Genomic DNA, 26,751 nt, shown 5'->3' on the forward strand with positions numbered 1-26,751 from the left:
TCCAACTTCATCAGAGAGAATATTTTTTTCCTTTAGTGTAAATGTTATTTCACCTCCTCAACCCGACAACACCACCCTGTGGAGGGATATCAATGCATGCCTTGAGGCCTTAACCCCATCACCCCCCACCCCCACCCCACCTCCATGAGTGGCAGCTGGCGTTGAAACTCCAAACACATTCCTCCGCTGTTTAAACTAGGGCCCACCACCGCCTCCCCCCCCACAGCTGCTGCTGGCTCCAGTGCTCCCACCTGAGCGCGAGGAGGGAAACGGGAATTCCATCCACTCCGAGCGGAATTATGGTGGATTTTCCTGAGGTGGGATGATGTACGTTGTCCTGCCAGTCGGCCGCTGAGCCTCGCGCTGCTCTTGGACTCGACCCACGGCTCCGCTGAGCCTCAGCATTTGGCCGCGGGATGGAAGTGAAAGTCGGACAGAGCGTCAGATCGTTCAATAGAGAGAGAGATGGGGAGGTGTTGGTGTTGGGAGTGGCTGAGATCGAAAGGGTGATATTGGGTGCGTTGCCCTGATGCCCTGTGTGTGTGTGTGTGTGTGTGTGTGTGTGTGTGTGTGTGTGTGTGTGTGTGTGTGTGTGTGTGTGTGTGTGTGTGTGTGTGTGTGTGTGTGTGTGTGTGTGTGTGTGTGTGTGTGTGTGTGTGTGTGTGTGTGTGTGTGTGTGTGTGTGTGTGTGTGTGTGTGTGTGTGCGCGCGTGTGCGTGCGTCCGCAGGGCTGCGGTGAAAGCGGTGCTGGTGTTGCTGCCCATCCTGGGCCTCACCTGGCTGTGTGGAGTCCTGGTGCCCTTCTCCATCGTCATGGCCTACATCTTCATCCTCCTCAACTCACTGCAGGTAGGCCCCGCCTCTCTCACATACACACACACACACACACACACACACACACACACACACACACACACACACACACACACACACACACACACACACACACACACACACACACACACGTACTATACACACACACACACATGCACACACACACATATGCACACACACACATGCACACGCACACACACACAAACACACACACACACACACACGCACACACACATGCACACATGCACACACACACATACGCACACACGTGTGTATGCACACGGACACTTTGTCTCCGTTTGTGTTGAGGAAAGAAGGAAAATACAAAAACAAAAAACATAAATCAATAGTCGTGGCGGCTGAACTTTTGAGTGACTTTTAAAGTTTGACAAGAAAAATGCAATTCACTGTCGGTATTTCAGGAAAGAAGAAAAAAAGGCTTTTTCATTTCCATTCTAACTAGTAATTCTTCCGTTCTTTATCTCTGTGGGAAGCGAGAGCGTCAAGGTTCCTGTTTGTCAGACACAAGGCTGAGTGGGTAAAGAAAGAGAAAAATGCAAAGGTCAGTTCTGTCTGTCTGCTTTCTTTAAAAGGCCACAGAGCGTCGAGCAGATAAATATTCCAGTGCTTCCGTTTCTTTGCTAATCCAGACGCATGTAACGCAGGGCGACTTCTGAAAACCAACGTGCACTTTTCTTGACGACGCCTGGAAAAGAAAAAGTCATCCATTTCATAGATGAGGTTTATTAATGGGCAATGCAAATCATAATCGTTTCAAATAAAAGTGCACTTTTTTTTCGGATCTATTACCGTGAGGGCTTCGCAATTCCCCTTTTTATTTATTTTTATCATTATTATTATTTCTTTTTTTATCCTCATGTACATACCATAGACTCGAGAAATATTGGCTTTTCACATGGAAGATATGAATTCCTTGTGTGACTTAATTTCAGGGAAGAGAGAGAGAGAGGGAGAGAGAGAAAGAGAAAGAGGGGGGTGGGGAGGAGGATCACTGCGGTTGCCCGTTCACCACCCCAGCCGATCCCTGATGCGTCGAGTTCCCTCTGCTGCAATTTTTAGCTGCCTTTTAATCAGCTGTATCTTTAATTGAGCCATATATTTAACCAGAAAATCAATAGAGGTTTTAGCTGTAGTCGGTTCATTAAGAGAGAGAGAGAGAGAGACGCCCGGTCGCTCGCTATATATAGTTTGTGTTTCTCTCTCTCACACATCTAATTACATTTCTTCATATCAACGGTAATTAATGCAGTATAGGTTATTTTTCTGTGCTTATTATTAATGGGGATGGATGAGAGAACGCTGTATAGTTCAACCCCCTGCCCGACATCATCCCCACATGCTTTTTGGATTATATTATTCTCGTTCGGGGAAGTTTGAGAAATGTTCCACCTTTGCTTGAACGATAACGTGTTACCGTTAATCATTCCAGAACGGAATGTTTGATTCCGTTCTGTTGTGTTCTGTCGTGTAATATATGGTCTGAAGGAGACGGACTTGAGTTGTTTTCAAACATATTCGGCTCATAACACAGCGGATTGCGCTTGAAGACGGCGCCTAATCGGTGGCAGCTGGGGGACAAAATGCTCATCCAATCACAGTCCAGTTTATAGTCGGCGTGGAAAATAATCAAATCCGCCAATAAATAAAACAACCCAGACTATAAAAGAGATGGGTGGGTGGGGTGGGGGGTTGAAACCACCCAAATTGTCCAGTCGTGTGTGTGTGTGTTGTGTGTGTGTGTGTGTGTGTGTGTGTGTGTGTGTGTGTGTGTGTGTGTGTGTGTGTGTGTGTTCATACTCACTCCCTTGTGTATATGCACGTGTGCTCTCCTTGTGGTGTCTGTGTGCGCGTGCACTCCTTTGTAATGTGTGTATGTGAGAGGTCAATGTGGTCAACAGGGCCCCCTGGTCCGAGGAGAATCTAATGAAGCGTTCGGGGCCACGGCGGTCAGAGTGGCTCTAGGAGGCCCCTATTATAACCAGCTGCTCCTGCATAATACACTGCCTTTAAAAGACAGAGCATCGTAGACCAGCGCAGGGCCTCTGGACCAGCCTGATGACAGCCAGCCCCCCCCCCCCCCGCTAGGCTCAGAGAGCTGTCTGGATTGTCTGCATGCAATGTTGGGTCACTTTTTCCTTCGTGAACTGGCCAGTTTATATTTAAATAGAATAGATCTGATTGAAGCGCCCAGTCGGTTGAAATGGCTTTTATTTAAAAAATAATTATAAATGTATTGGAACGCTGTTACTGTAAGTGAACCCTTCCGATGAAGAACCATATCAGTCGGGTTTTGAAAAGGTTTTAAATAGTCAACGAGTTGTACAGGCATTCAATGAGGTTTGTACGAAGTCGTGTGATATTATCGATGTTATTCCTCCGGTCCAAAAGACAGTCCAGAAATGAGCATGAACACGAGCAACTCTCACGGAGAGTTCCAAAAAGAGAGTGCCAAAACCAGAGTCTGTCCAGAGTCATCATATAGAACGTCTCTGGCTAAAGTCTACTAAGGTTTGTGATGTCATCGGGTATGAAGTTTGAAGTGTCTCCACAGACAATGGGAGAGAGAGGCTGAAGCTGAGAGCACACCCATGGGGAGGTCCTGAGGCTCCGACTCAGAGCTGAGACACCACTATAGAGTCAAGCTCATCTGGGGGTCAAGAAAATTAAATAAGAATGATGTGGGTCAGTCTCCTACTCACTGGAGCAGCCTCAGACTTGGCGGTCTGAGTCTCGCCGCTCTGCTGTCTGGCTTTGGGAGAGGGAGTAGCTCTAGTTTAGGCCACGGAAATGACACGTACTGGATACTGTTCTTGATTTGGGTGGTGTTATACCCCTTTAACCACCCAGTTTCACTTCATCTCAAGGATCCGGTCGTGTTATTTTTTTTACCAGAACTTCGTGGAAGACATGTTTGGTGTCTTTGCTTTGTCCAGCTTTGAGATCCTCTCTGTGAAACGACAACGTGGCTTCAGCGAAGCAGTTTGTAATAGGACTGGGATTTCGTTACTTTGGGAGATTTATTTAGTGTGTGAGCACACTTGCGCGTTTTGTGCCTTTAAGAAAAGAAAAAAAAATGATTTATTTACGTATGTTTACGAGGCGAAGGAAGCTAAATGACGACAGAGGTGAAGACTTCAGTTCTCAGAGGAAACCTCTCCAGTGTGTGTGTATGTGTTCGTGTGTGCGTGTGTGTGTGTGTGATCTTTTAATTGTACTGCAGAGTTCTCGTTCCCCGGCCCTTTTTTTTGCTCCAGTGGAACATGAAGAAAACAGAAGTCCCCTGTGTTCAATTTAACATGGATTAATCTGCTTTCCGGCTGATTTCCAGACCTCTCTCTCTCTCTCTCTCTCTCTCTCTCTCTCTCTCTCTCTCTCTCTCTCTGTCTCTGTCTCTGTCTCTCTTTCTTTATCTCTCCTCTCTCTCTCTCCTCTTTCTTTTTCTCCGTCTCTCGCTGTCTCACTCTTGTCGACTTTCTCCTTCTCTCTTGCCATCTCTCCAACTCTCTCTCTATCTCTCTCTCTCTCTCTCCCCCCTCTCTCTCTCTTTGTTTCTCTCTCTGTGTAAAGATGCTCCTCCGTGTGATATACCTCCCAGTCGTTTATTGCTCACATTATATCATTAAAAAGAGTTGGCGATTAGACGTTGCATCGCAATTCACATGTGTGTGAGACACATTTGCCTTTTCCTTGTGCATCGATTCCTTCGGGAAGTAAAAACACACTGGAACACAAATGCTGTCATAACAGCGGTGGCACATAAAGATGATGAAAAACACGAGGCCTCTAATGACGATGCGCACAAGCTTGAGGTGATAGACAGCCGATAAAAAAAAAAGCGAAAAAAAAGCGAGAGTTTTAAGGAAATCGTTTTTTATTCGTGGGTATTGTATTTTCCAATGGGCCAGCCAAAGCAACATAAAGCTTAAGCGGCTAGGCTTTACGGGTAAATCAATACAACAGATAATGTTGACAAGCCTTTTTCATTGTGCTCCTCCTCGCCCTGTTGGGGTTGTTGACAGGACGGTCCGGTGTCTCCTACTACTGTTGTTGTTGTTGTTGTTGTTGTTGTTGTTGTTGGTGTTGTTGTTGTTGTTGTTGTTGTTGTTGTTGTTGTTGTTGTTGTTCTTCTTCTTCTTCTTCTTCTTCTTCCTCCATGGAAATGATCATTATAAACAAAAGGCTGGAATAAAGTCTACGCTGCTTCTATGCTGCTTCTACGCTGTCATCCACAACCCATACCTGCGCTGTACTTAATTGGGATTCGATTAATCTGTCGCAGATGATTTGAGATCAAATTGAGGATCTTTTTTTAAATTAATGAATACATTTTTTCAACCTTTATTTCAATCTCGAAAATATCATCGAGGGGCTGGCTGTCGTTTAAACAATATCAACAATTTAAATGCGAGTGCAAGTGAAGTTTGAGATGTTACATATATGTTTAGCTGTTTTGACGTCTAATCTTTAGTTTTGGTTTTAAAGAACTAGTGATTGAGCATTTTAAAGTGTTGTGGAGGTTTTGGAGATGGCTTTCCAAGAGATCTGATGGATCCAATGAACGCAGAACAAAACAGTGACCTCCTCTTTTCATCACAACAGCATTGTTCGAGTCACTGTTCTAGTCACCGCGTTCAAGTCACCGGTTTCAAGTCCTCGCATTCAAGTCACCATGTTCAAGTCCTCGTGTTCAAGTCACCATGTTCAAGTCCTTGTGTTCAAGTCACTGTGTTCAAGTCCTCGTGTTCAAGTCACCGTGTTAAAGTCACCGTGTTCAAGTCACCGTGTTCAAGTCACCATGTTCAAGTCCTTGTGTTCAAGTCACCGTGTTCAAGTCACCGTGTTCAAGTCCTCGTGTTCAAGTCACCATGTTCAAGTCCTCGAATTCAAGTCACCGTGTTCAAGTCACCATGTTCAAGTCCTCGTGTTCAAGTCACCGTGTTCAAGTCACCATGTTCAAGTCCTTGTGTTCAAGTCACCATGTTCAAGTCCTCGTGTTCAAGTCACCGTGTTCAAGTCACCATGTTCAAGTCCTCGTGTTCAAGTCACCATGTTCAAGTCACCACATGTTCAAGTCCTCGTGTTCAAGTCCTCATGTTCAAGTCACCGTGTTCAAGTCACCATGTTCAAGTCACCACATGTTCAAGTCACCATGTTCAAGTCACTGTGTTCAAGTCACCGTGTTCAAGTCACCACGTTCAAGTCACCATGTTCAAGTCATTGTGTTCAAGTCACAATGTTCACGTCACCACATGTTCAAGTCACCACATGTTCAAGTCACCACATGTTCAAGTCACCGTGTTCAAGTCACCACATGTTCAAGTCACCGTGTTCAAGTCCTCGTGTTCAAGTCACCGTGTTCAAGTCACCATGTTCAATTCACCATGTTCAAGTCACCATGTTCAAGTCACCGTGTTCAAGTCATCATGTTCAAGTCACCATGTTCAAGTCACCATGTTCAAGTCACCATGTTCAAGTCACTGTGTTCAAGTCACCGTGTCCAAGTCACCACATGTTCAAGTCACCACATGTTCAAGTCACCATGTTCAAGTCACCGTGTTCAAGTCACCATGTTCAAGTCACCGTGTTCAAGTCACAATGTTCAAGTCACCTTGTTCAGGTCGCCATGTTCAAGTCACCACATGTTCAAGTCACTGTGTTCAAGTCACCACATGTTCAAGTCACCGTGTTCAAGTCACCGTGTTCAAGTCACCGTGTTCAAGTCACTGTGTTCAAGTCACCGTGTTCAAGTCACCATGTTCAAGTCACCACATGTTCAAGTCACCATGTTCAAGTCACCGTGTTCAAGTCACCGTGTTCAAGTCACCGTGTTCAAGTCACTGTGTTCAAGTCACCATGTTCAAGTCACCATGTTCAAGTCACCACATGTTCAATCCACCGTGTTCAAGTCACCATGTTCAAGTCACCGTGTTCAAGTCACCGTGTTCAAGTCACCGTGTTCAAGTCCTCATGTTCAAGTTACCATGTTCAAGTCCTCGTGTTCAAGTCACCATGTTCAAGTCACCACATGTTCAAGTCACCATGTTCAAGTCACCGTGTTCAAGTCACCGTGTTCAAGTCACCATGTTTAAGTCATCGTGTTCAAGTCACCATGTTCAAGTCACCACATGTTCAAGTCACCATGTTCAAGTCACCGTGTTCAAGTCAACATGTTCAAGTCACCGTGTTCAAGTCACCATGTTCAAGTCACAGTGTTCAAGTCACCGTGTTCAAGTCACCGTGTTCAAGTCAACATGTAAAAGTCACCGTGTTCAAGTCACCATGTTCAAGTCACAGTGTTCAAGTCACCGTGTTCAAGTCACCGTGTTCAAGTCACCATGTTCAAGCCACCATGTTCAAGTCACAGTGTTCAAGTCACCATGTTCAAGTCACCGTGTTCAAGTCACCATGTTCAAGTCACCGTGTTCAAGTCACCATGTTCAAGTCACCGTGTTCAACTCACCGTGTTCAAGTCACCACATGTTCAAGTCACCGTGTTCAAGTCACCATGTTCAAGTCACCGTGTTCAAGTCACCGTGTTCAATTCACCATGTTCAAGTCACCGTGTTCAAGTCACCATGTTCAAGTCACCACATGTTCAAGTCACTGTGTTCAAGTCACCATGTTCAAGTCACTGTGTTCAAGTCACTGTGTTAAATTCACCATGTTCAAGTCACTGTGTTCAAGTCACCATGTTCAAGTCACTGTGTTCAAGTCACCGTGTTCAATTCACCATGTTCAAGTCACCGTGTTCAAGTCACCATGTTCAAGTCACCACATGTTCAAGTCACCATGTTCAAGTCACCGTGTTCAATTCACTGTGTTCAAGTCACCGTGTTCAAGTCACCGTGTTCAAGTCACCATGTTCAAGTCACCGTGTTCAAGTCACTGTGTTCAAGTCACCGTGTTCAAGTCACCGTGTTCAAGTCACCGTGTTCAATTCACCGTGTTCAAGTCACTTTGTTCAAGTCGCCGTGTTCAAGTCACCATGTTCAAGTCACCATGTTCAAGTCACTGTGTTCAAGTCACCATGTTCAAGTCACCGTGTTCAAGTCACCGTGTTCAATTCACCATGTTCAATTCACCATGTTCAAGTCACCGTGTTCAAGTCACCATGTTCAAGTCACCGTGTTCAAGTCACCGTGTTCAAGTCACCGTGTTCAAGTCACCATGTTCAAGTCACCGTGTTCAAGTCACCGTGTTCAAGTCACCATGTTCAAGTCACCATGTTCAAGTCACCATGTTCAAGTCACCGTGTTCAAGTCACGACATGTTCAAGTCACCATGTTCAAGTCACCATGTTCAAGTCACCACATGTTCAAGTCACTGTGTTCAAGTCACCGTGTTCAAGTCACCATGTTCAAGTCACCACATGTTCAAGTCACTGTGTTCAAGTCACCACATGTTCAAGTCACCGTGTTCAAGTCACCACATGTTCAAGTCACCGTGTTCAAGTCATCACATGTTCAAGTCACCGTGTTCAAGTCACCATGTTCAAGTCACTGTGTTCAAGTCACGTGTTCAAGTCACCATGTTCAAGTCACCGTGTTCAAGTCACCGTGTTCAATTCACCACATGTTCAAGTCACCATGTTCAAGTCACCATGTTCAAGTCATCATGTTCAAGTCACCATTCAAGTCACCATGTTCAAGTCACCGTGTTCAAGTCACAGTGTTCAAGTCACCGTGTTCAAGTCACTGTGTTCAAGTCACCGTGTTCAAGTCATCATGTTCAAGTCACCATTCAAGTCACCATGTTCAAGTCACCACATGTTCAAGTCACCATGTTCAAGTCACCATGTTCAAGTCACCATGTTCAAGTCACGTGTTCAAGTCACCATGTTCAAGTCATCATGTTCAAGTCACCATGTTCAAGTCACCATTCAAGTCACCACATGTTCAAGTTACAATGTTCAAGTCACAGTGTTCAAGTCACCGTGTTCAAGAGACCACATGTTCAAGTCACCGTGTTCAAGAGACCACATGTTCAAGTCACTGTGTTCAAGTCACCGTGTTCAAGAGACCACATGTTCAAGTCACCGTGTTCAAGAGACCACATGTTCAAGTCACCACATGTTCAAGTCACCGTGTTCAAGAGACCACATGTTCAAGTCACCGTGTTCAAGAGACTACATGTTCAAGTCACCATGTTCAAGTCACCGTGTTCAAGAGACCACATGTTCAAGTCACTGTGTTCAAGAGACCACATGTTCAAGTCACCACATGTTCAAGTCACCGTGTTCAAGTCACCATGTTCAAGTCACCGTGTTCAAGTCACCGTGTTCAAGTCACCATTCAAGTCACCGTGTTCAAGTCACCATGTTCAAGTCACCGTGTTCAAGTCACTGTGTTCAAGTCACCATGTTCAAGTCACCATGTTCAAGTCACTGTGTTCAAGTCACTGTGTTCAAGTCACTGTGTTCAAGTCACCGTGTTCAAGTCACTGTGTTCAAGTCACCATGTTCAAGTCATCATGTTCAAGTCACCACATGTTCAAGTCATCATGTTCAAGTCACCGTGTTCAAGTCACCATGTTCAAGTCATCATGTTCAAGTCACCATTCAAGTCACCGTGTTCAAGTCACCATGTTCAAGTCACCATGTTCAAGTCACCATGTTCAAGTCATCATGTTCAAGTCACCATTCAAGTCATCATGTTCAAGTCACCGTGTTCAAGTCACCATGTTCAAGTCACTGTGTTCAAGTCACCGTGTTCAAGTCACCATGTTCAAGTCACCGTGTTCAAGTCACCATGTTCAAGTCACCATGTTCAAGTCACCGTGTTCAATTCACCGTGTTCAATTCACCATGTTCAAGTCACCATGTTCAAGTCACCGTGTTCAATTCACTGTGTTTAATTCACCGTGTTCAAGTCACCGTGTTCAAGTCACCATGTTCAAGTCACCGTGTTCAATTCACCGTGTTCAAGTCACCACATGTTCAAGTCATCATGTTCAAGTCACCATGTTCAAGTCACCATGTTCAAGTCACCGTGTTCAATTCACCGTGTTCAATTCACCACATGTTCAAGAGACCACATGTTCAAGTTACCACATGTTCAAGTCACCGTGTTCAAGTCACCGTGTTCAAGTCACCATGTTCAAGTCACTGTGTTCAAGTCACCACATGTTCAAGTCACCGTGTTCAAGTCACCGTGTTCAAGTCATCGTGTTCAAGTCACCGTGTTCAAGTCACCATGTTCAAGTCACCATGTTCAAGTCATCATGTTCAAGTCACCATTCAAGTCACTGTGTTCAAGTCACCATGTTCAAGTCACCATGTTCAAGTCCCCGTGTTCAAGTCATTGTGTTCAAGTCACCATGTTCAAGTCACCATGTTCAAGTCACCATGTTCAAGTCACCATGTTCAAGTCACCGTGTTCAAGTCACCATTCAAGTCACCGTGTTCAAGTCACCATGTTCAAGTCACTGTGTTCAAGTCACTGTGTTCAAGAGACCACATGTTCAAGTCACCGTGTTCAAGTCACCGTGTACAAGTCACTGTGTTCAAGTCACCGTGTTCAAGTCACTGTTCAAGTCACCGTGTTCAAGTCACCGTGTTCAAGTCACCACATGTTCAAGTCATCATGTTCAAGTCACCACATGTTCAAGTCACCGTGTTCAAGTCACCACATGTTCAAGTCATCATGTTCAAGTCACCATGTTCAAGTCACCATGTTCAAGTCACCATTCAAGTCATCATGTTCAAGTCACCGTGTTCAAGTCACCATGTTCAAGTCACCGTGTTCAAGTCACCGTGTTCAAGTCACCATGTTCAAGTCACCGTGTTCAAGTCACCATGTTCAAGTCACCATGTTCAAGTCACTGTGTTCAATTCACCGTGTTCAATTCACCATGTTCAAGTCACCATGTTCAAGTCACCATGTTCAAGTCACCGTGTTCAATTCACCGTGTTCAAGTCACCACATGTTCAAGTCACCATGTTCAAGTCACCGTGTTCAAGTCACCATGTTCAAGTCACCGTGTTCAATTCACCGTGTTCAATTCACCACATGTTCAAGTCACCACATGTTCAAGTCACCGTGTTCAAGTCACCATGTTCAAGTCACCATTCAAGTCACTGTGTTCAAGTCACCGTGTTCAAGTCACTGTGTTCAAGTCACTGTGTTCAAGTCACCATGTTCAAGTCACCGTGTTCAAGTCACCGTGTTCAAGTCACCATGTTCAAGTCACCACATGTTCAAGTCACCATGTTCAAGTCACCGTGTTCAAGTCACTGTGTTCAAGTCACCATGTTCAAGTCACTGTGTTCAAGTCACCACATGTTCAAGTCACCGTGTTCAAGTCACCGTGTTCAAGTCACCGTGTTCAAGTCACCATGTTCAAGTCACCATGTTCAAGTCACCATGTTCAAGTCACCATGTTAAAGTCACCATGTTCAAGTCATCATGTTCAAGTCACCATGTTCAAGTCACCATGTTCAAGTCACCGTGTTCAAGTCACCACATGTTCAAGTCACCATGTTCAAGTCACCATGTTCAAGTCACCACATGTTCAAGTCACCATGTTCAAGTCACCATGTTCAAGTCACTGTGTTCAAGTCACCGTGTTCAAGTCACCATGTTCAAGTCACCGTGTTCAAGTCACCATGTTCAAGTCACCATGTTCAAGTCACCGTGTTCAATTCACCGTGTTCAATTCACCATGTTCAAGTCACCGTGTTCAAGTCACCATGTTCAAGTCACCGTGTTCAATTCACCGTGTTCAAGTCACCACATGTTCAAGTCACCATGTTCAAGTCACCGTGTTCAAGTCACCATGTTCAAGTCACCGTGTTCAATTCACCGTGTTCAATTCACCACATGTTCAAGTCACCGTGTTCAAGTCACCATGTTCAAGTCACCATTCAAGTCACTGTGTTCAAGTCACCGTGTTCAAGTCACTGTGTTCAAGTCACTGTGTTCAAGTCACCATGTTCAAGTCACCGTGTTCAAGTCACCGTGTTCAAGTCACCATGTTCAAGTCACCACATGTTCAAGTCACCACATGTTCAAGTCACCATGTTCAAGTCACCGTGTTCAAGTCACCGTGTTCAAGTCACCATGTTAAAGTCACTGTGTTCAAGTCACCACATGTTCAAGTCACCGTGTTCAAGTCACCGTGTTCAAGTCACCGTGTTCAAGTCACCGTGTTCAAGTCACCATGTTCAAGTCACCATGTTCAAGTCACCATGTTCAAGTCACCATGTTCAAGTCACCATGTTCAAGTCATCATGTTCAAGTCACCATGTTCAAGTCACCATGTTCAAGTCACCGTGTTCAAGTCACCACATGTTCAAGTCACCATGTTCAAGTCACCATGTTCAAGTCACCACATGTTCAAGTCACCATGTTCAAGTCACCGTGTTCAAGTCACCGTGTTCAAGTCACCATGTTCAAGTCACCGTGTTCAATTCACCGTGTTCAATTCACCACATGTTCAAGTCACCACATGTTCAAGTCACTGTGTTCAAGTCACCATGTTCAAGTCACCATTCAAGTCACTGTGTTCAAGTCACCGTGTTCAAGTCACTGTGTTCAAGTCACCGTGTTCAAGTCACCGTGTTCAAGTCACCATGTTCAAGTCACCACATGTTCAAGTCACCATGTTCAAGTCATCATGTTCAAGTCACCATGTTCAAGTCACCATGTTCAAGTCACCGTGTTCAAGTCACCACATGTTCAAGTCACCATGTTCAAGTCACCATGTTCAAGTCACCACATGTTCAAGTCACCATGTTCAAGTCACCATGTTCAAGTCACTGTGTTCAAGTCACCGTGTTCAAGTCACCATGTTCAAGTCACCGTGTTCAAGTCACCATGTTCAAGTCACCATGTTCAAGTCACCGTGTTCAATTCACCGTGTTCAATTCACCATGTTCAAGTCACCGTGTTCAAGTCACCATGTTCAAGTCACCGTGTTCAATTCACCGTGTTCAAGTCACCACATGTTCAAGTCACCATGTTCAAGTCACCGTGTTCAAGTCACCATGTTCAAGTCACCGTGTTCAATTCACCGTGTTCAATTCACCACATGTTCAAGTCACCGTGTTCAAGTCACCATGTTCAAGTCACCATTCAAGTCACTGTGTTCAAGTCACCGTGTTCAAGTCACTGTGTTCAAGTCACTGTGTTCAAGTCACCATGTTCAAGTCACCGTGTTCAAGTCACCGTGTTCAAGTCACCATGTTCAAGTCACCACATGTTCAAGTCACCACATGTTCAAGTCACCATGTTCAAGTCACCGTGTTCAAGTCACCGTGTTCAAGTCACCATGTTAAAGTCACTGTGTTCAAGTCACCACATGTTCAAGTCACCGTGTTCAAGTCACCGTGTTCAAGTCACCGTGTTCAAGTCACCGTGTTCAAGTCACCATGTTCAAGTCACCATGTTCAAGTCACCATGTTCAAGTCACCATGTTCAAGTCACCATGTTCAAGTCATCATGTTCAAGTCACCATGTTCAAGTCACCATGTTCAAGTCACCGTGTTCAAGTCACCACATGTTCAAGTCACCATGTTCAAGTCACCATGTTCAAGTCACCACATGTTCAAGTCACCATGTTCAAGTCACCGTGTTCAAGTCACCGTGTTCAAGTCACCATGTTCAAGTCACCGTGTTCAATTCACCGTGTTCAATTCACCACATGTTCAAGTCACCACATGTTCAAGTCACTGTGTTCAAGTCACCATGTTCAAGTCACCATTCAAGTCACTGTGTTCAAGTCACCGTGTTCAAGTCACTGTGTTCAAGTCACCGTGTTCAAGTCACCGTGTTCAAGTCACCATGTTCAAGTCACCACATGTTCAAGTCACCATGTTCAAGTCACCGTGTTCAAGTCACCGTGTTCAAGTCACCGTGTTCAAGTCACCATGTTCAAGTCACCATGTTCAAGTCACCATGTTCAAGTCATCATGTTCAAGTCACCATGTTCAAGTCACCATGTTCAAGTCACCGTGTTCAAGTCACCACATGTTCAAGTCACCATGTTCAAGTCATCATGTTCAAGTCACCATGTTCAAGTCACCATGTTCAAGTCACCATGTTCAAGTCACCATGTTCAAGTCACCATGTTCAAGTCACCATGTTCAAGTCACCGTGTTCAAGTCACCGTGTTCAAGTCACCATGTTCAAGTCACTGTGTTCTAGTCATCATGTTCAAGTCACCGTGTTCAAGTCACCGTGTTCAAGTCATCATGTTCAAGTCACCATTCAAGTCACCGTGTTCAAGTCACCATGTTCAAGTCACCATGTTCAAGTCACCATGTTCAAGTCCCCGTGTTCAAGTCATTGTGTTCAAGTCACCATGTTCAAGTCACCATGTTCAAGTCCCCGTGTTCAAGTCATTGTGTTCAAGTCACCATGTTCAAGTCACCATGTTCAAGTCACCGTGTTCAAGTCACTGTGTTCAAGTCATTGTGTTCAAGTCACCATGTTCAAGTCACCATGTTCAAGTCACCGTGTTCAAGTCATTGTGTTCAAGTCACCATGTTCAAGTCACCATGTTCAAGTCACTGTGTTCAAGTCATTGTGTTCAAGTCACCATGTTCAAGTCACCATGTTCAAGTCACCGTGTTCAAGTCATTGTGTTCAAGTCAACATGTTCAAGTCACCATGTTCAAGTCACTGTGTTCAAGTCATCATGTTCAAGTCACCATGTTCAAGTCACTGTGTTCAAGTCACCATGTTCAAGTCACCATGTTCAAGTCCCCGTGTTCAAGTCATTGTGTTCAAGTCACCATGTTCAAGTCACCATGTTCAAGTCACCATGTTCAAGTCCCCGTGTTCAAGTCATTGTGTTCAAGTCACTGTGTTCAAGTCACCACATGTTCAAGTCACCATGTTCAAGTCACCATGTTCAAGTCACCGTGTTCAAGTCCCCGTGTTCAAGTCATTGTGTTCAAGTCACTGTGTTCAAGTCACCATGTTCAAGTCCCCGTGTTCAAGTCATTGTGTTCAAGTCACTGTGTTCAAGTCACCGTGTTCAAGTCACCACATGTTCAAGTCACCATGTTCAAGTCACCATGTTCAAGTCACCGTGTTCAAGTCACCATGTCAAGTCACTGTGTTCAAGTCACCGTGTTCAAGTCACCATGTTCAAGTCACCATGTTCAAGTCACCGTGTTCAAGTCACCACATGTTCAAGTCACCACATGTTCAAGTCACGTGTTCAAGTCACCATGTTCAAGTCACCATGTTCAAGTCACCGTGTTCAAGTCACCGTGTTCAAGTCACTACATGTTCAAGTCACCATTCAAGTCATCATGTTCAAGTCACTGTGTTCAAGTCACCATGTTCAAGTCACCGTGTTCAAGTCACCGTGTTCAAGTCACCATGTTCAAGTCACCGTGTTCAAGTCACCATGTTCAAGTCACCATGTTCAAGTCACTGTGTTCAATTCACCGTGTTCAATTCACCATGTTCAAGTCACCGTGTTCAAGTCACCATGTTCAAGTCACCGTGTTCAATTCACCGTGTTCAAGTCACCACATGTTCAAGTCACCATGTTCAAGTCACCGTGTTCAAGTCACCATGTTCAAGTCACCGTGTTCAATTCACCGTGTTCAATTCACCACATGTTCAAGTCACCACATGTTCAAGTCACCGTGTTCAAGTCACCATGTTCAAGTCACCATTCAAGTCACTGTGTTCAAGTCACCGTGTTCAAGTCACTGTGTTCAAGTCACTGTGTTCAAGTCACCATGTTCAAGTCACCGTGTTCAAGTCACCGTGTTCAAGTCACCATGTTCAAGTCACCACATGTTCAAGTCACCATGTTCAAGTCACCGTGTTCAAGTCACTGTGTTCAAGTCACCATGTTCAAGTCACTGTGTTCAAGTCACCACATGTTCAAGTCACCGTGTTCAAGTCACCGTGTTCAAGTCACCGTGTTCAAGTCACCGTGTTCAAGTCACCATGTTCAAGTCACCATGTTCAAGTCACCATGTTCAAGTCACCATGTTAAAGTCACCATGTTCAAGTCATCATGTTCAAGTCACCATGTTCAAGTCACCATGTTCAAGTCACCGTGTTCAAGTCACCACATGTTCAAGTCACCATGTTCAAGTCACCATGTTCAAGTCACCACATGTTCAAGTCACCATGTTCAAGTCACCATGTTCAAGTCACTGTGTTCAAGTCACCGTGTTCAAGTCACCATGTTCAAGTCACCGTGTTCAAGTCACCATGTTCAAGTCACCATGTTCAAGTCACCGTGTTCAATTCACCGTGTTCAATTCACCATGTTCAAGTCACCGTGTTCAAGTCACCATGTTCAAGTCACCGTGTTCAATTCACCGTGTTCAAGTCACCACATGTTCAAGTCACCATGTTCAAGTCACCGTGTTCAAGTCACCATGTTCAAGTCACCGTGTTCAATTCACCGTGTTCAATTCACCACATGTTCAAGTCACCGTGTTCAAGTCACCATGTTCAAGTCACCATTCAAGTCACTGTGTTCAAGTCACCGTGTTCAAGTCACTGTGTTCAAGTCACTGTGTTCAAGTCACCATGTTCAAGTCACCGTGTTCAAGTCACCGTGTTCAAGTCACCATGTTCAAGTCACCACATGTTCAAGTCACCATGTTCAAGTCACCGTGTTCAAGTCACCGTGTTCAAGTCACCATGTTAAAGTCACTGTGTTCAAGTCACCACATGTTCAAGTCACCGTGTTCAAGTCACCGTGTTCAAGTCACCGTGTTCAAGTCACCGTGTTCAAGTCACCATGTTCAAGTCACCATGTTCAAGTCACCATGTTCAAGTCACCATGTTCAAGTCATCATGTTCAAGTCACCATGTTCAAGTCACCATGTTCAAGTCACCGTGTTCAAGTCACCACATGTTCAAGTCACCATGTTCAAGTCACCATGTTCAAGTCACCACATGTTCAAGTCACCATGTTCAAGTCACCGTGTTCAAGTCACCGTGTTCAAGTCACCATGTTCAAGTCACCGTGTTCAATTCACCGTGTTCAATTCACCACATGTTCAAGTCACCACATGTTCAAGTCACTGTGTTCAAGTCACCATGTTCAAGTCACCATTCAAGTCACTGTGTTCAAGTCACCGTGTTCAAGTCACTGTGTTCAAGTCACCGTGTTCAAGTCACCGTGTTCAAGTCACCATGTTCAAGTCACCACATGTTCAAGTCACCATGTTCAAGTCACCGTGTTCAAGTCACCGTGTTCAAGTCACCGTGTTCAAGTCACCATGTTCAAGTCACCATGTTCAAGTCACCATGTTCAAGTCATCATGTTCAAGTCACCATGTTCAAGTCACCATGTTCAAGTCACCGTGTTCAAGTCACCACATGTTCAATTCACCATGTTCAAGTCACCATGTTCAAGTCATCATGTTCAAGTCACCATGTTCAAGTCACCATGTTCAAGTCACCATGTTCAAGTCACCATGTTCAAGTCACCATGTTCAAGTCACCGTGTTCAAGTCACCGTGTTCAAGTCACCATGTTCAAGTCACTGTGTTCAAGTCATCATGTTCAAGTCACCGTGTTCAAGTCACCGTGTTCAAGTCATCATGTTCAAGTCACCATTCAAGTCACCGTGTTCAAGTCACCATGTTCAAGTCACCATGTTCAAGTCACCATGTTCAAGTCCCCGTGTTCAAGTCATTGTGTTCAAGTCACCATGTTCAAGTCACCATGTTCAAGTCCCCGTGTTCAAGTCATTGTGTTCAAGTCACCATGTTCAAGTCACCATGTTCAAGTCACCGTGTTCAAGTCACTGTGTTCAAGTCATTGTGTTCAAGTCACCATGTTCAAGTCACCATGTTCAAGTCACTGTGTTCAAGTCATTGTGTTCAAGTCACCATGTTCAAGTCACCATGTTCAAGTCACTGTGTTCAAGTCATTGTGTTCAAGTCACCATGTTCAAGTCACCATGTTCAAGTCACCGTGTTCAAGTCATTGTGTTCAAGTCAACATGTTCAAGTCACCATGTTCAAGTCACCGTGTTCAAGTCATCATGTTCAAGTCACCATGTTCAAGTCACTGTGTTCAAGTCACTGTGTTCAAGTCACCATGTTCAAGTCACCATGTTCAAGTCCCCGTGTTCAAGTCATTGTGTTCAAGTCACCATGTTCAAGTCACCATGTTCAAGTCACCATGTTCAAGTCCCCGTGTTCAAGTCATTGTGTTCAAGTCACTGTGTTCAAGTCACCACATGTTCAAGTCACCATGTTCAAGTCACCATGTTCAAGTCACCGTGTTCAAGTCCCCGTGTTCAAGTCATTGTGTTCAAGTCACTGTGTTCAAGTCACCATGTTCAAGTCCCCGTGTTCAAGTCATTGTGTTCAAGTCACTGTGTTCAAGTCACCGTGTTCAAGTCACCACATGTTCAAGTCACCATGTTCAAGTCACCATGTTCAAGTCACCGTGTTCAAGTCACCATGTCAAGTCACTGTGTTCAAGTCACTGTGTTCAAGTCACCATGTTCAAGTCACCATGTTCAAGTCACCGTGTTCAAGTCACCACATGTTCAAGTCACCACATGTTCAAGTCACGTGTTCAAGTCACCATGTTCAAGTCACCATGTTCAAGTCACCGTGTTCAAGTCACCGTGTTCAAGTCACTACATGTTCAAGTCACAGTGTTCAAGTCACCATGTTCAAGTCACTGTGTTCAAGTCACCGTGTTCAAGTCACCATGTTCAAGTCACCATGTTCAAGTCACCGTGTTCAAGTCACCACATGTTCAAGTCACCATGTTCAAGTCACCACATGTTCAAGTCACCATGTTCAAGTCACCATGTTCAAGTCACCACATGTTCAAGTCACAGTGTTCAAGTCACCATGTTCAAGTCACCATGTTCAAGTCACCATGTTTCAAGTTTCAAGTTTCAAGTTTCTTTAATAGTTGTCATACAGAAGTACAGAATACTTTCATACAAAATGCTTCTTACTGTTACGCTCCAGAGACTGTGCTAGACAAGATAGTATCAAATAACATAGTATAGCATGTAATTTTAGAAGAAGAAAATGAGGTCACAGTGTTCGGTATAGACATATGTACAATGTTCTGAGTTACCATATAATATACAATACTATGCAGTGTACTAATGTACAGTACTATATAGTGCAAAGCAGAAATGGGATGAGGTACAATTTAGGTACAATTTACAGTAAGGTGTACGAGTTGTAGTGCAATCCTTCATCAATAAATATAAAGTGTGGGGAGTGGGTGCTACAGTGTGTTTGTTTAAAGTGGGTGTGTGCTATAAAGTGTGTGGAGTGGGTGCTACAGTGTGTTTGTTTAAAGTGAGTGTGTGCGTGTGGATGTGTGTGCTATGTGCGTTTGGTGGTTGTTGTTGTGTAGTGTTCATTCATTGTTCGTTTAGCAGCCTGATGGCCTGGGGATAGAAGCTTCTTCTGAGTCTTTCTGTGCTCGCCTTGAGACTCCGGTATCGCTTGCCTGACCGCAGCAGTTCAAAGAGGCAGTTGTTCGGGTGACTGGAGTCTTTAATGATTCTCTTCGCCTTGCCCTTGCAACGCTTGTTGTAAATGTTCCAATTGTGCGTTCGGCTGAACGTGTCACTCTTTGTAGTCTGCTTCGGTCTTGTGCAGTGCTATTCCCAAACCAGGAGGTGATGTTGCCGGTCAAGATGCTCTCTATTGTACATGAGTAGAAGTTCTTAAGGATCTTCTGACTGACTTGGAACTTCCTTAGGCGCCTGAGGAAGTAGAGGCGTTGTCGTGCCTTCTTCACAACACTGTCAATGTGTGTGGTCCATGTCAAATCCTCGGATATGTAGGCTCCGAGGTACTTAAAGCTGTTGACTCTCTCAACCGGTGCCCCGTCGATGCTGAGGGGGCTGTAGTCCTTGACCCCCGACCTCCTGAAGTCCACAATCATCTCCTTTGTTTTGCTGACGTTCAGGGAGAGGCTGTTTTCCTGGCACCATCCCGCCAGGACCTTGACCTCTTCCAGGTAGGCCCTCTCGTCGTTGGCAGAGATCAGGCCCACCACCACTGTGTCGTCAGCAAATTTGATGATTGTATTGCTACTCCGCTGAGCCACACAGTCGTGTGTGTACAGGGAGTAGAGGAGGGGACTCAGAACACAGCCCTGGGGGGCCCCTATGTTGAGGGTGATGGATGAGGAGGTGCAGTTGCCTGCTCTCACCACCTGGGGTCTGCCAGTCAGGAAGTCCAAGACCCACTGGCAGAGGTCATAGTTCAAGCCCAGGTCCCTGAGCTTGGCTATGAGTATGGAGGGGACTATGGTATTGAATGCCGAGCTGTAGTCGATGAATAGCATTCTCACATAGTTCCCCTGCCTCTTGTCCAGGTGTGATGCTGCTGTGTGCAGCACATGGGCTATGGCGTCCTCCGTGGACCTGTTGGGGCGGTATGCAAATTGCAGGGGGTCCATGTTGATGGGGAGGGAGGAGCAGATGTAGCCCTTTACTAGCTTCTCAAAGCACTTCATGGCTATGGAGGTGAGAGCTACAGGGCGGTAGTCGTTGAGGCAAGCAGGCTTGGATTTTTTGGGTACAGGGATAATAGTGGACTTCTTCAGGCAGGTGGGGATGACAGCCTGTTCTAAGGACAGGTTAAATATGTCAGTGAATACTGGGGCCAGTTGGTCGGCACAGACTTTTAGGACGCGGCCGGGGATGCCGTCCGGACCTGCTGCCTTCCTGATATTCACTTTTTTAAAGGTCCGCCTCACCTCATGCTCTGTTACCCTGAACACTGCGCCTCCATCAGCAGCCGACCCCCCCCCCCCCATTGCCGTGGCTTGTGAGCTGGTGTTGTTATTACCAGCATCAAACCTCGCATAGAAGGTATTGAGGTCATTTGCTAAGGAGATGTCACTGTTCAGTTTGAGGGAGGCGCCTTTGTAGTCTGTCATCGTTTTGAGCCCCTGCCACATAGCTCTAGAGTCAGCTTGTTCAAACTGGAGTTCAATTTTATCCCTGTAGTTTGGCCTCTGACACTGTCCTCCTTACGTTGTATCGCGCCACCTTGTGGTCATTCATGTTGCCTGCCACTAGGCCGTCGTTGTATGCTTTGGTGCGCTCTCTCAGAGCTTCACGGACGGATTTGTCTACCCAGGGTTTTTGATTTGGGTAAACTCTCATTTTGGTAGTGGGGATTGTTTCTTCCACCATAGTACAAACATAGTCCAGCACTGTTTCCGTGTAGACATTAATGTTATCTGTGTCGCGGAACACATTCCAGTCTGTGCAGTCAAACGCAGACCGGAGCGTCTCCTCTGACGTCAATGTTCAAGTCACCGTGTTCAAGTCACCATGTTCAAGTCACCACATGTTCAAGTCACCGTGTTCAAGTCACCGTGTTCAAGTCACCATGTTCAAGTCACCATGTTCAAGTCACCATGTTCAAGTCACCGTGTTCTAGGGCTGACCCCTATTAGTCGATTAGTCGACTAATCGGTCGAAAGGAGCCATAGTCGACTGGCCAACTTCTTAGTCGAATATATAAAAAAATATATATGTATATATTTATAATAAAAAAAATAAAAACAAATTTAATCATTCTTTCCAAAAGAAAAGAGGCATAGAAGCGTGGCTAGCGCTAATGGCACGCATACCAGAGGCTAACTGCCTACGAAAACAGGCACAGAGGCACTGAAAGAGGATTTCACCCATCTAATGAACACTGTAACTGAGGGGTACAATTCCCTGACTGTATTGTTAGATATGATACTTACTACCACTACCTCTTGTACTTTAGACTCTGGCCACCCAGTACTAGGCATAAATAATTATGGTAAACACTCCCACGTAGATGAAACGATCCAACACAAATGTACCAAGTCGAAAGTCTGCGTTTAATAATAATTAATACATAGCAAAAGGTATGTAGAGCAATCACTTAATTACATTTATGATTTGAAATAGGATGCACTTTTATGGCAAATGAGTATTCGTTGGTATATCAATAGAGAACGTCCAATCTCTGGTGGCGCAGGCGGTAAATATACAACCTGGAATATTTAAGGAATAATAGCAATGATACTTTAATGATTATAGAACTGGATACACTAGGGGGGAATTCCGGTCGCTTGTAAGACAACTGGAGAAGGGGGGGGGGGTAGAGTCTGGCTGTATCCGTCTGGCCGAGGGTATCCTGGGAGAACCCACGGTTGTGCGGCTCGGTGCCTCAGCGATCCTCGATCCACAGATGAAAGCAGTTGGACTCTCTGTGGGCCGGCTTCCTCCGGTCCACGATGGAGAGACGTGAAGCGACCTCGTCGTGTAGAGCGTCTCCTCACCTGTCGTCCTCTCCGGGGGGGGGGGTTTCCAACACACGGCAGTGTTGGTCTTTATCCATAGAATAATCACTGTATACAAAGCATAATCCGTGCCTGGGAAGGCGGGCTGTCGTCGGTAGAATAATCCGGTATGCAGGTCCACTCGCTCGTCGGCTCTGGGGCTCCTCGGGTGCAGCCTCACATGGGGTCGGCCACCCTGGATAAGCAGCCAGTTCTACCCGAAACGATGGGGGTACTGACTACGATAGTATTCTCACCGCACGAAGCACTACATATGAATAGACTATTATTAGCTTAATAGACTACGTCCAACTCGACGATATAGTGCCAAATATGACTATTCAAATATTAATATACACGATGTCTCAATACCGATGGTAGGCCGAACTTGGCCTTACTCCCACACGTGGCGTCGCGGGGAGGCTTTACGTCTGTCACTCTATTGGAGGGTAAGAAACTGGACTAAAAGGGAAGTCCTACTTTAGTAGCGCAGTATATATACGCACTATGAACAAATAGTACCATTAGTGGTGCGGTAGCCAGATTCCTACGCGGAACTAGGACTTGTTCGTACATGTTGAGCGGTACGTTTGAACTGGGTCTGGGGGGTATGGCAGCCTGGCACCAAGGTCTCGACCAATAGTAGAATGGAGACTATTATGGGATGTTCAGTAGGTTAGAATGGATATTCAATGCATATTGTACAAGGAATATACAAGGGATATCAGGGAATATTAGAGAATATACAAATACAATTAAATATATATATATAAATAAATATATATATTCGGTTTAATCTGGCCCTTCACAACAGCCACCCCCTGATTGGTCCCAGACCTAATCAGTTAAGCAGAGACAGATTAATCGCGTTGTCTATTTACACATAAGGGTTTGCTGTAGGGGTCAGTCAACTTCACAAAGTCATAGGGTTATAGGGTCATGGTCATCATCGATTGTGTCTGGGAGTCGGGGCAGTTCTATGAGCCTCGCCACGGGACGGGTGTAAGTGCGACCCTGGACAAGCACTTCAGCTGCTCGGACCTTGCCGTCGGCACCGGTGATCACTTTGCTTACGCGGCCGGCCGGCCACATAGCTCTGGGCAGTGATTGATCAATAATCATGACGACTGTTCCTTCTGTCAAATTGTCTCTCTCCTTTACCCACTTCTGGCGGGTCTGTAGAGACGGTAGGTAGTGCAGTAGGAAACTGCTCCAAAACTTGTCGGCTAATACTTGGCTGTACCTCCACATTCGTCGGCCGTTCGCTTCTTCAGGCCGGTACATTGTCTGGGGTAACGCGGGATCTAGCCGCCCCATCAGGAGTGTGTTGGGGGTAACTGGGTCGATATCCGCCACATCGCTGGAGACGTAGCCGAGGGGCTTAGAGTTCAATACTCCCTCAATCTCCGTGAGGACTGTCATTAGGACTTCTTCCGCCACAGTCTGGGCCCCAAGTACTGCGTACAGGGCTGTCTTTATGGAACGCACTTCCCGTTCCCAAGTACCACCGAAGTGGGGTGCGTTTGGGGGGTTGAATTGGAAGTCAATCTGTGCTGGAGCGAGGTGGGTCTTAAGTTCTGGGCCCATAGCTTGGAAGCTCTCTCTCAGCTCTCTTTCGCCGCCTTTGAAGTTTGTCCCATGATCGGACAATAGTGTAGACGGTCTTCCTTTCCGTGATGTGAATCTACGGAAGGCCATAAGGAATGAGTCTGTGCTCATGGTCGGGAGAAGCTCGATGTGTATCGCTCTGGTGGTCATGCATTTGAATACAATACCCCACCGCTTCTCGGTTCCTCTTCCTTTCTTTATGTGCAGCGGGCCAAAGCAGTCCATACCCGTTGAGTGGAATGGCTTGTCACCGATTCGGAGGCGACATGGAGGAAGGTCAGCCATCCTTGGTATGCTGGGCTGCGCGCGCCACTTGCGGCAGTCTAGACATGTTCGCTGGAAGCGTCGTACCGCCTCTCTTCCTTGTAGGATCCAGTAACGACGTCTGATCTCCGCGAAGACTCTTTCTGCTCCTGCGTGATGTACATCCTCATCGTATTTCTTTATAATCAGCTCTGTGACCTTGTGTCGGCTGTTCAATACGATCGGGTATTTAATGTCATCCGGTAGATTGGGGGCTCTGCGTAGGCGACCACCCACTCTGATGAGGGTATGAGCGTCGCTCTCGGGGGCCAGATGAATTAATCTGCTGTCGGATGGGACGGGCTTTCCTCCCTGTAGACAGGCCAATTCATCGGGGAACGAGTCTCTCTGGGCTCGCTGCAGTAGAAGCAATTCTGCTTCCTCGTAGTTAGCTGCTGACATTTCAGCGGGGGACTTACACTCCGGGTGGTGCCGCAGGAATGTCCTTTGTTGTGCACTCTCTATGGTAGTGCAATCATCTATGTTGGGGTCTGCGGAGATAACAGTGCTCAATCCACAGAACATAGGTTTCTTATTCTCAGCCTCCTCTTGACTGGCTTCCCTCGGGATAGGCGTGGGCCACTCTCCTTCCGGGAGCTTTAGGAATGCTGGGCCGTCACTGTAGACATTGCGACGGGTGAGGTCATCTAGGGGCATTCCCCGGGTGATGACGTCAGCTGGGTTCTGTTTTGTATCAACGTAGCGCCACTCTGTTTCTCCGGTTAACTCTTCGGTTAAGTCTTGAATCTCGGTGACTCTGACTCCCACGAAGACTTTGTACTTGCATGAGTCCGATTTGATCCAGGCGAGTACTGTCGTGGAATCTGACCACAGGATTGTTCTAGACACCGGTATGGTGAGCTCACGTTGGATGAGCGTGGCTAGGTGCGCTCCGGCTAGGGCTGCGCAGAGCTCTAGACGTGGGATAGATTGTTGCTTGCGTGGGGCTATTCTCGAGCGGGCGAGGACAAATGCTGTGTAGATCTCTCCCCCCTCTTCTTGGGCCCGCAAGTAGGCTACTGATCCGTATGCGACCTCTGAGGCGTCACTGAAGACGTGTAAGTCCATTTTACATGTCTCTGGCCTCACCGTGGGTGGGAAGTAGCTTCGGCGCATATTAACGCCTGGGAGTGAGTGGAGCTCCATCTCCCACTCTCTCCAGGTGGATGCAAGGTGTGCGGGAATGGGGTCGTCCCAGCCCTGGTCCTTGTCCCACAATGCTCGTACAATCATTTTTGCCCTGGTGGTGTACGGTAGAATACATCCTAGCGGGTCATATTGTCGGGCGAGTGTTGTGTACACACTCCGTCTGGTGGTCGGCGCCGCCGCCGGCCTTCCCTGCTCCGTAGTCAGGGGCTTGTGTCTGTAGTGAAGCGAATCTGTTTTGAATCGCCACACCAATCCCAGGGTCATCTCCTGGGCTTCTCCCGGGATTGTAGCCATCCAGGTCTCGCTGCTGGCTGCCTTGTCCTCGGAGGAGAGGCTGCGCAGTACTTGCGGATCGCTGCTGGCCCACTGCCTGAGATCAAAGCCGCCTTTGATCAATGAGGCGCGGAGTTTAATCAGGAGAGCCTCGGCTTCTTCCTCGGTTGAAAGGCTTTGTAGACAGTTGTCTACGTAGAAGCTGTTCTTTACGCTGTGTCGGACCTCTTCGTCCGCTGCTGGGTCCTCTGCTACATGTTTCTGTAGTGCAAATGTAGCACAGCAGGGGCTGCACGTCGTTCCGAAGGGGAGGACTTCCCATTGGTAGATGGCTGGGTGCTCATCTCCTGGCTTCTCTCTCCATAGGAACCGTAACAGGGGCTTGTCCTCCTCTACTAATCTCACCTGCAGGAACATTCCTTTAATGTCCCCGCTGATGGCCACCTTTTCCTGGCGGAAGCGGAGTAGAACGCCGAGTAGGGAGGGGCCGAGTGTGGGACCGGGCAGTAACTCTTTATTCAGATTTTGGGATCCGATCTGGTAGCTGCAGTTAAATACTATGCGGTCTTTACCGTTGTGATGGACCTTGTGGTGAGGCACGTACCACGATTCAGTGGTCTGGTCAGCCTCTTTAATGTCCATCTTTGTGACATGTCCCGCTGTGATGAGCTTCTCAATCTCGGCGCGGTATACACTCTCTTGGGCGGGGTTCTTGGCTAAGCGCCGCTCCGTGTTCAGCAGGTACCGTTCTGTGGCGTCTGTCTTGGCGTGGAAAGTAGGCATTCCTTCTCGCCGCAGGAGTGGCGTGGCGTATCTCAACACGCCGTTGACCGGGACTCTCTTGGTCCCTGTCTCGAGGAGGTGAATGGCGTAAATGTCATCTTTAGAGCGAATGTCTTTCTTTCCGTTCTTAAAGGGCATTTGTTCCAAGGTCCATAGCCGCTCTACGTGTTGCAGGAGTGCGGTTTCTCCCTCTGTGACTCGGGAGTGGAGACATCTAGTGGCTGTACTTCGGTTGAGAGATTTGGCGAGCGGGCCTTGGAGAGTCCATCCCAAACGGGTCTCGACTGCTGCAGGACAGCCTCGGGGTCCGGTATGAACCCGGTCTATCGGGACAATGAGGTCTGCATGGTCGGAGCCTATCAACAGGGTCGGCATAGCATTGTCTATGAGCGGGATCGGTAACTTGCGCAGATGTGCATATTTCTCCATCAGCTTGGCGACGGGGTATGTGTACCGCGACAGTCCTATTTCTTGGCTGGTGAAAGCGTCTGTAATCTGGTACCGTCGCTCAGGCTGGCCGCTTGCTGCGATAGAG

The 26,751-nt window shown here is 46.5% G+C and overlaps 1 protein-coding gene across 1 annotated transcript in view; it reads left to right on the forward strand.

Moving 5' to 3' along the window:
* LOC311223687 (adhesion G protein-coupled receptor D2) overlaps positions 1 to 26,751 on the forward strand; it is a 115,500-nt gene that overhangs the window by 71,566 nt on the left and 17,183 nt on the right. Inside the window, exon 19 of the mRNA XM_084308459.1 lies at positions 729 to 849. Within this exon, the coding sequence (XP_084164585.1) occupies positions 729 to 849 (121 nt within the window). The remainder of the gene's footprint in view (positions 1 to 728; positions 850 to 26,751) is intronic.

The sequence above is a fragment of the Notolepis coatsorum genome (assembly GCF_963971535.1).
Source record: "Notolepis coatsorum genome assembly, chromosome: 2".
In the NCBI taxonomy this organism is placed as follows: Eukaryota; Metazoa; Chordata; class Actinopteri; order Aulopiformes; family Paralepididae; genus Notolepis; species Notolepis coatsorum.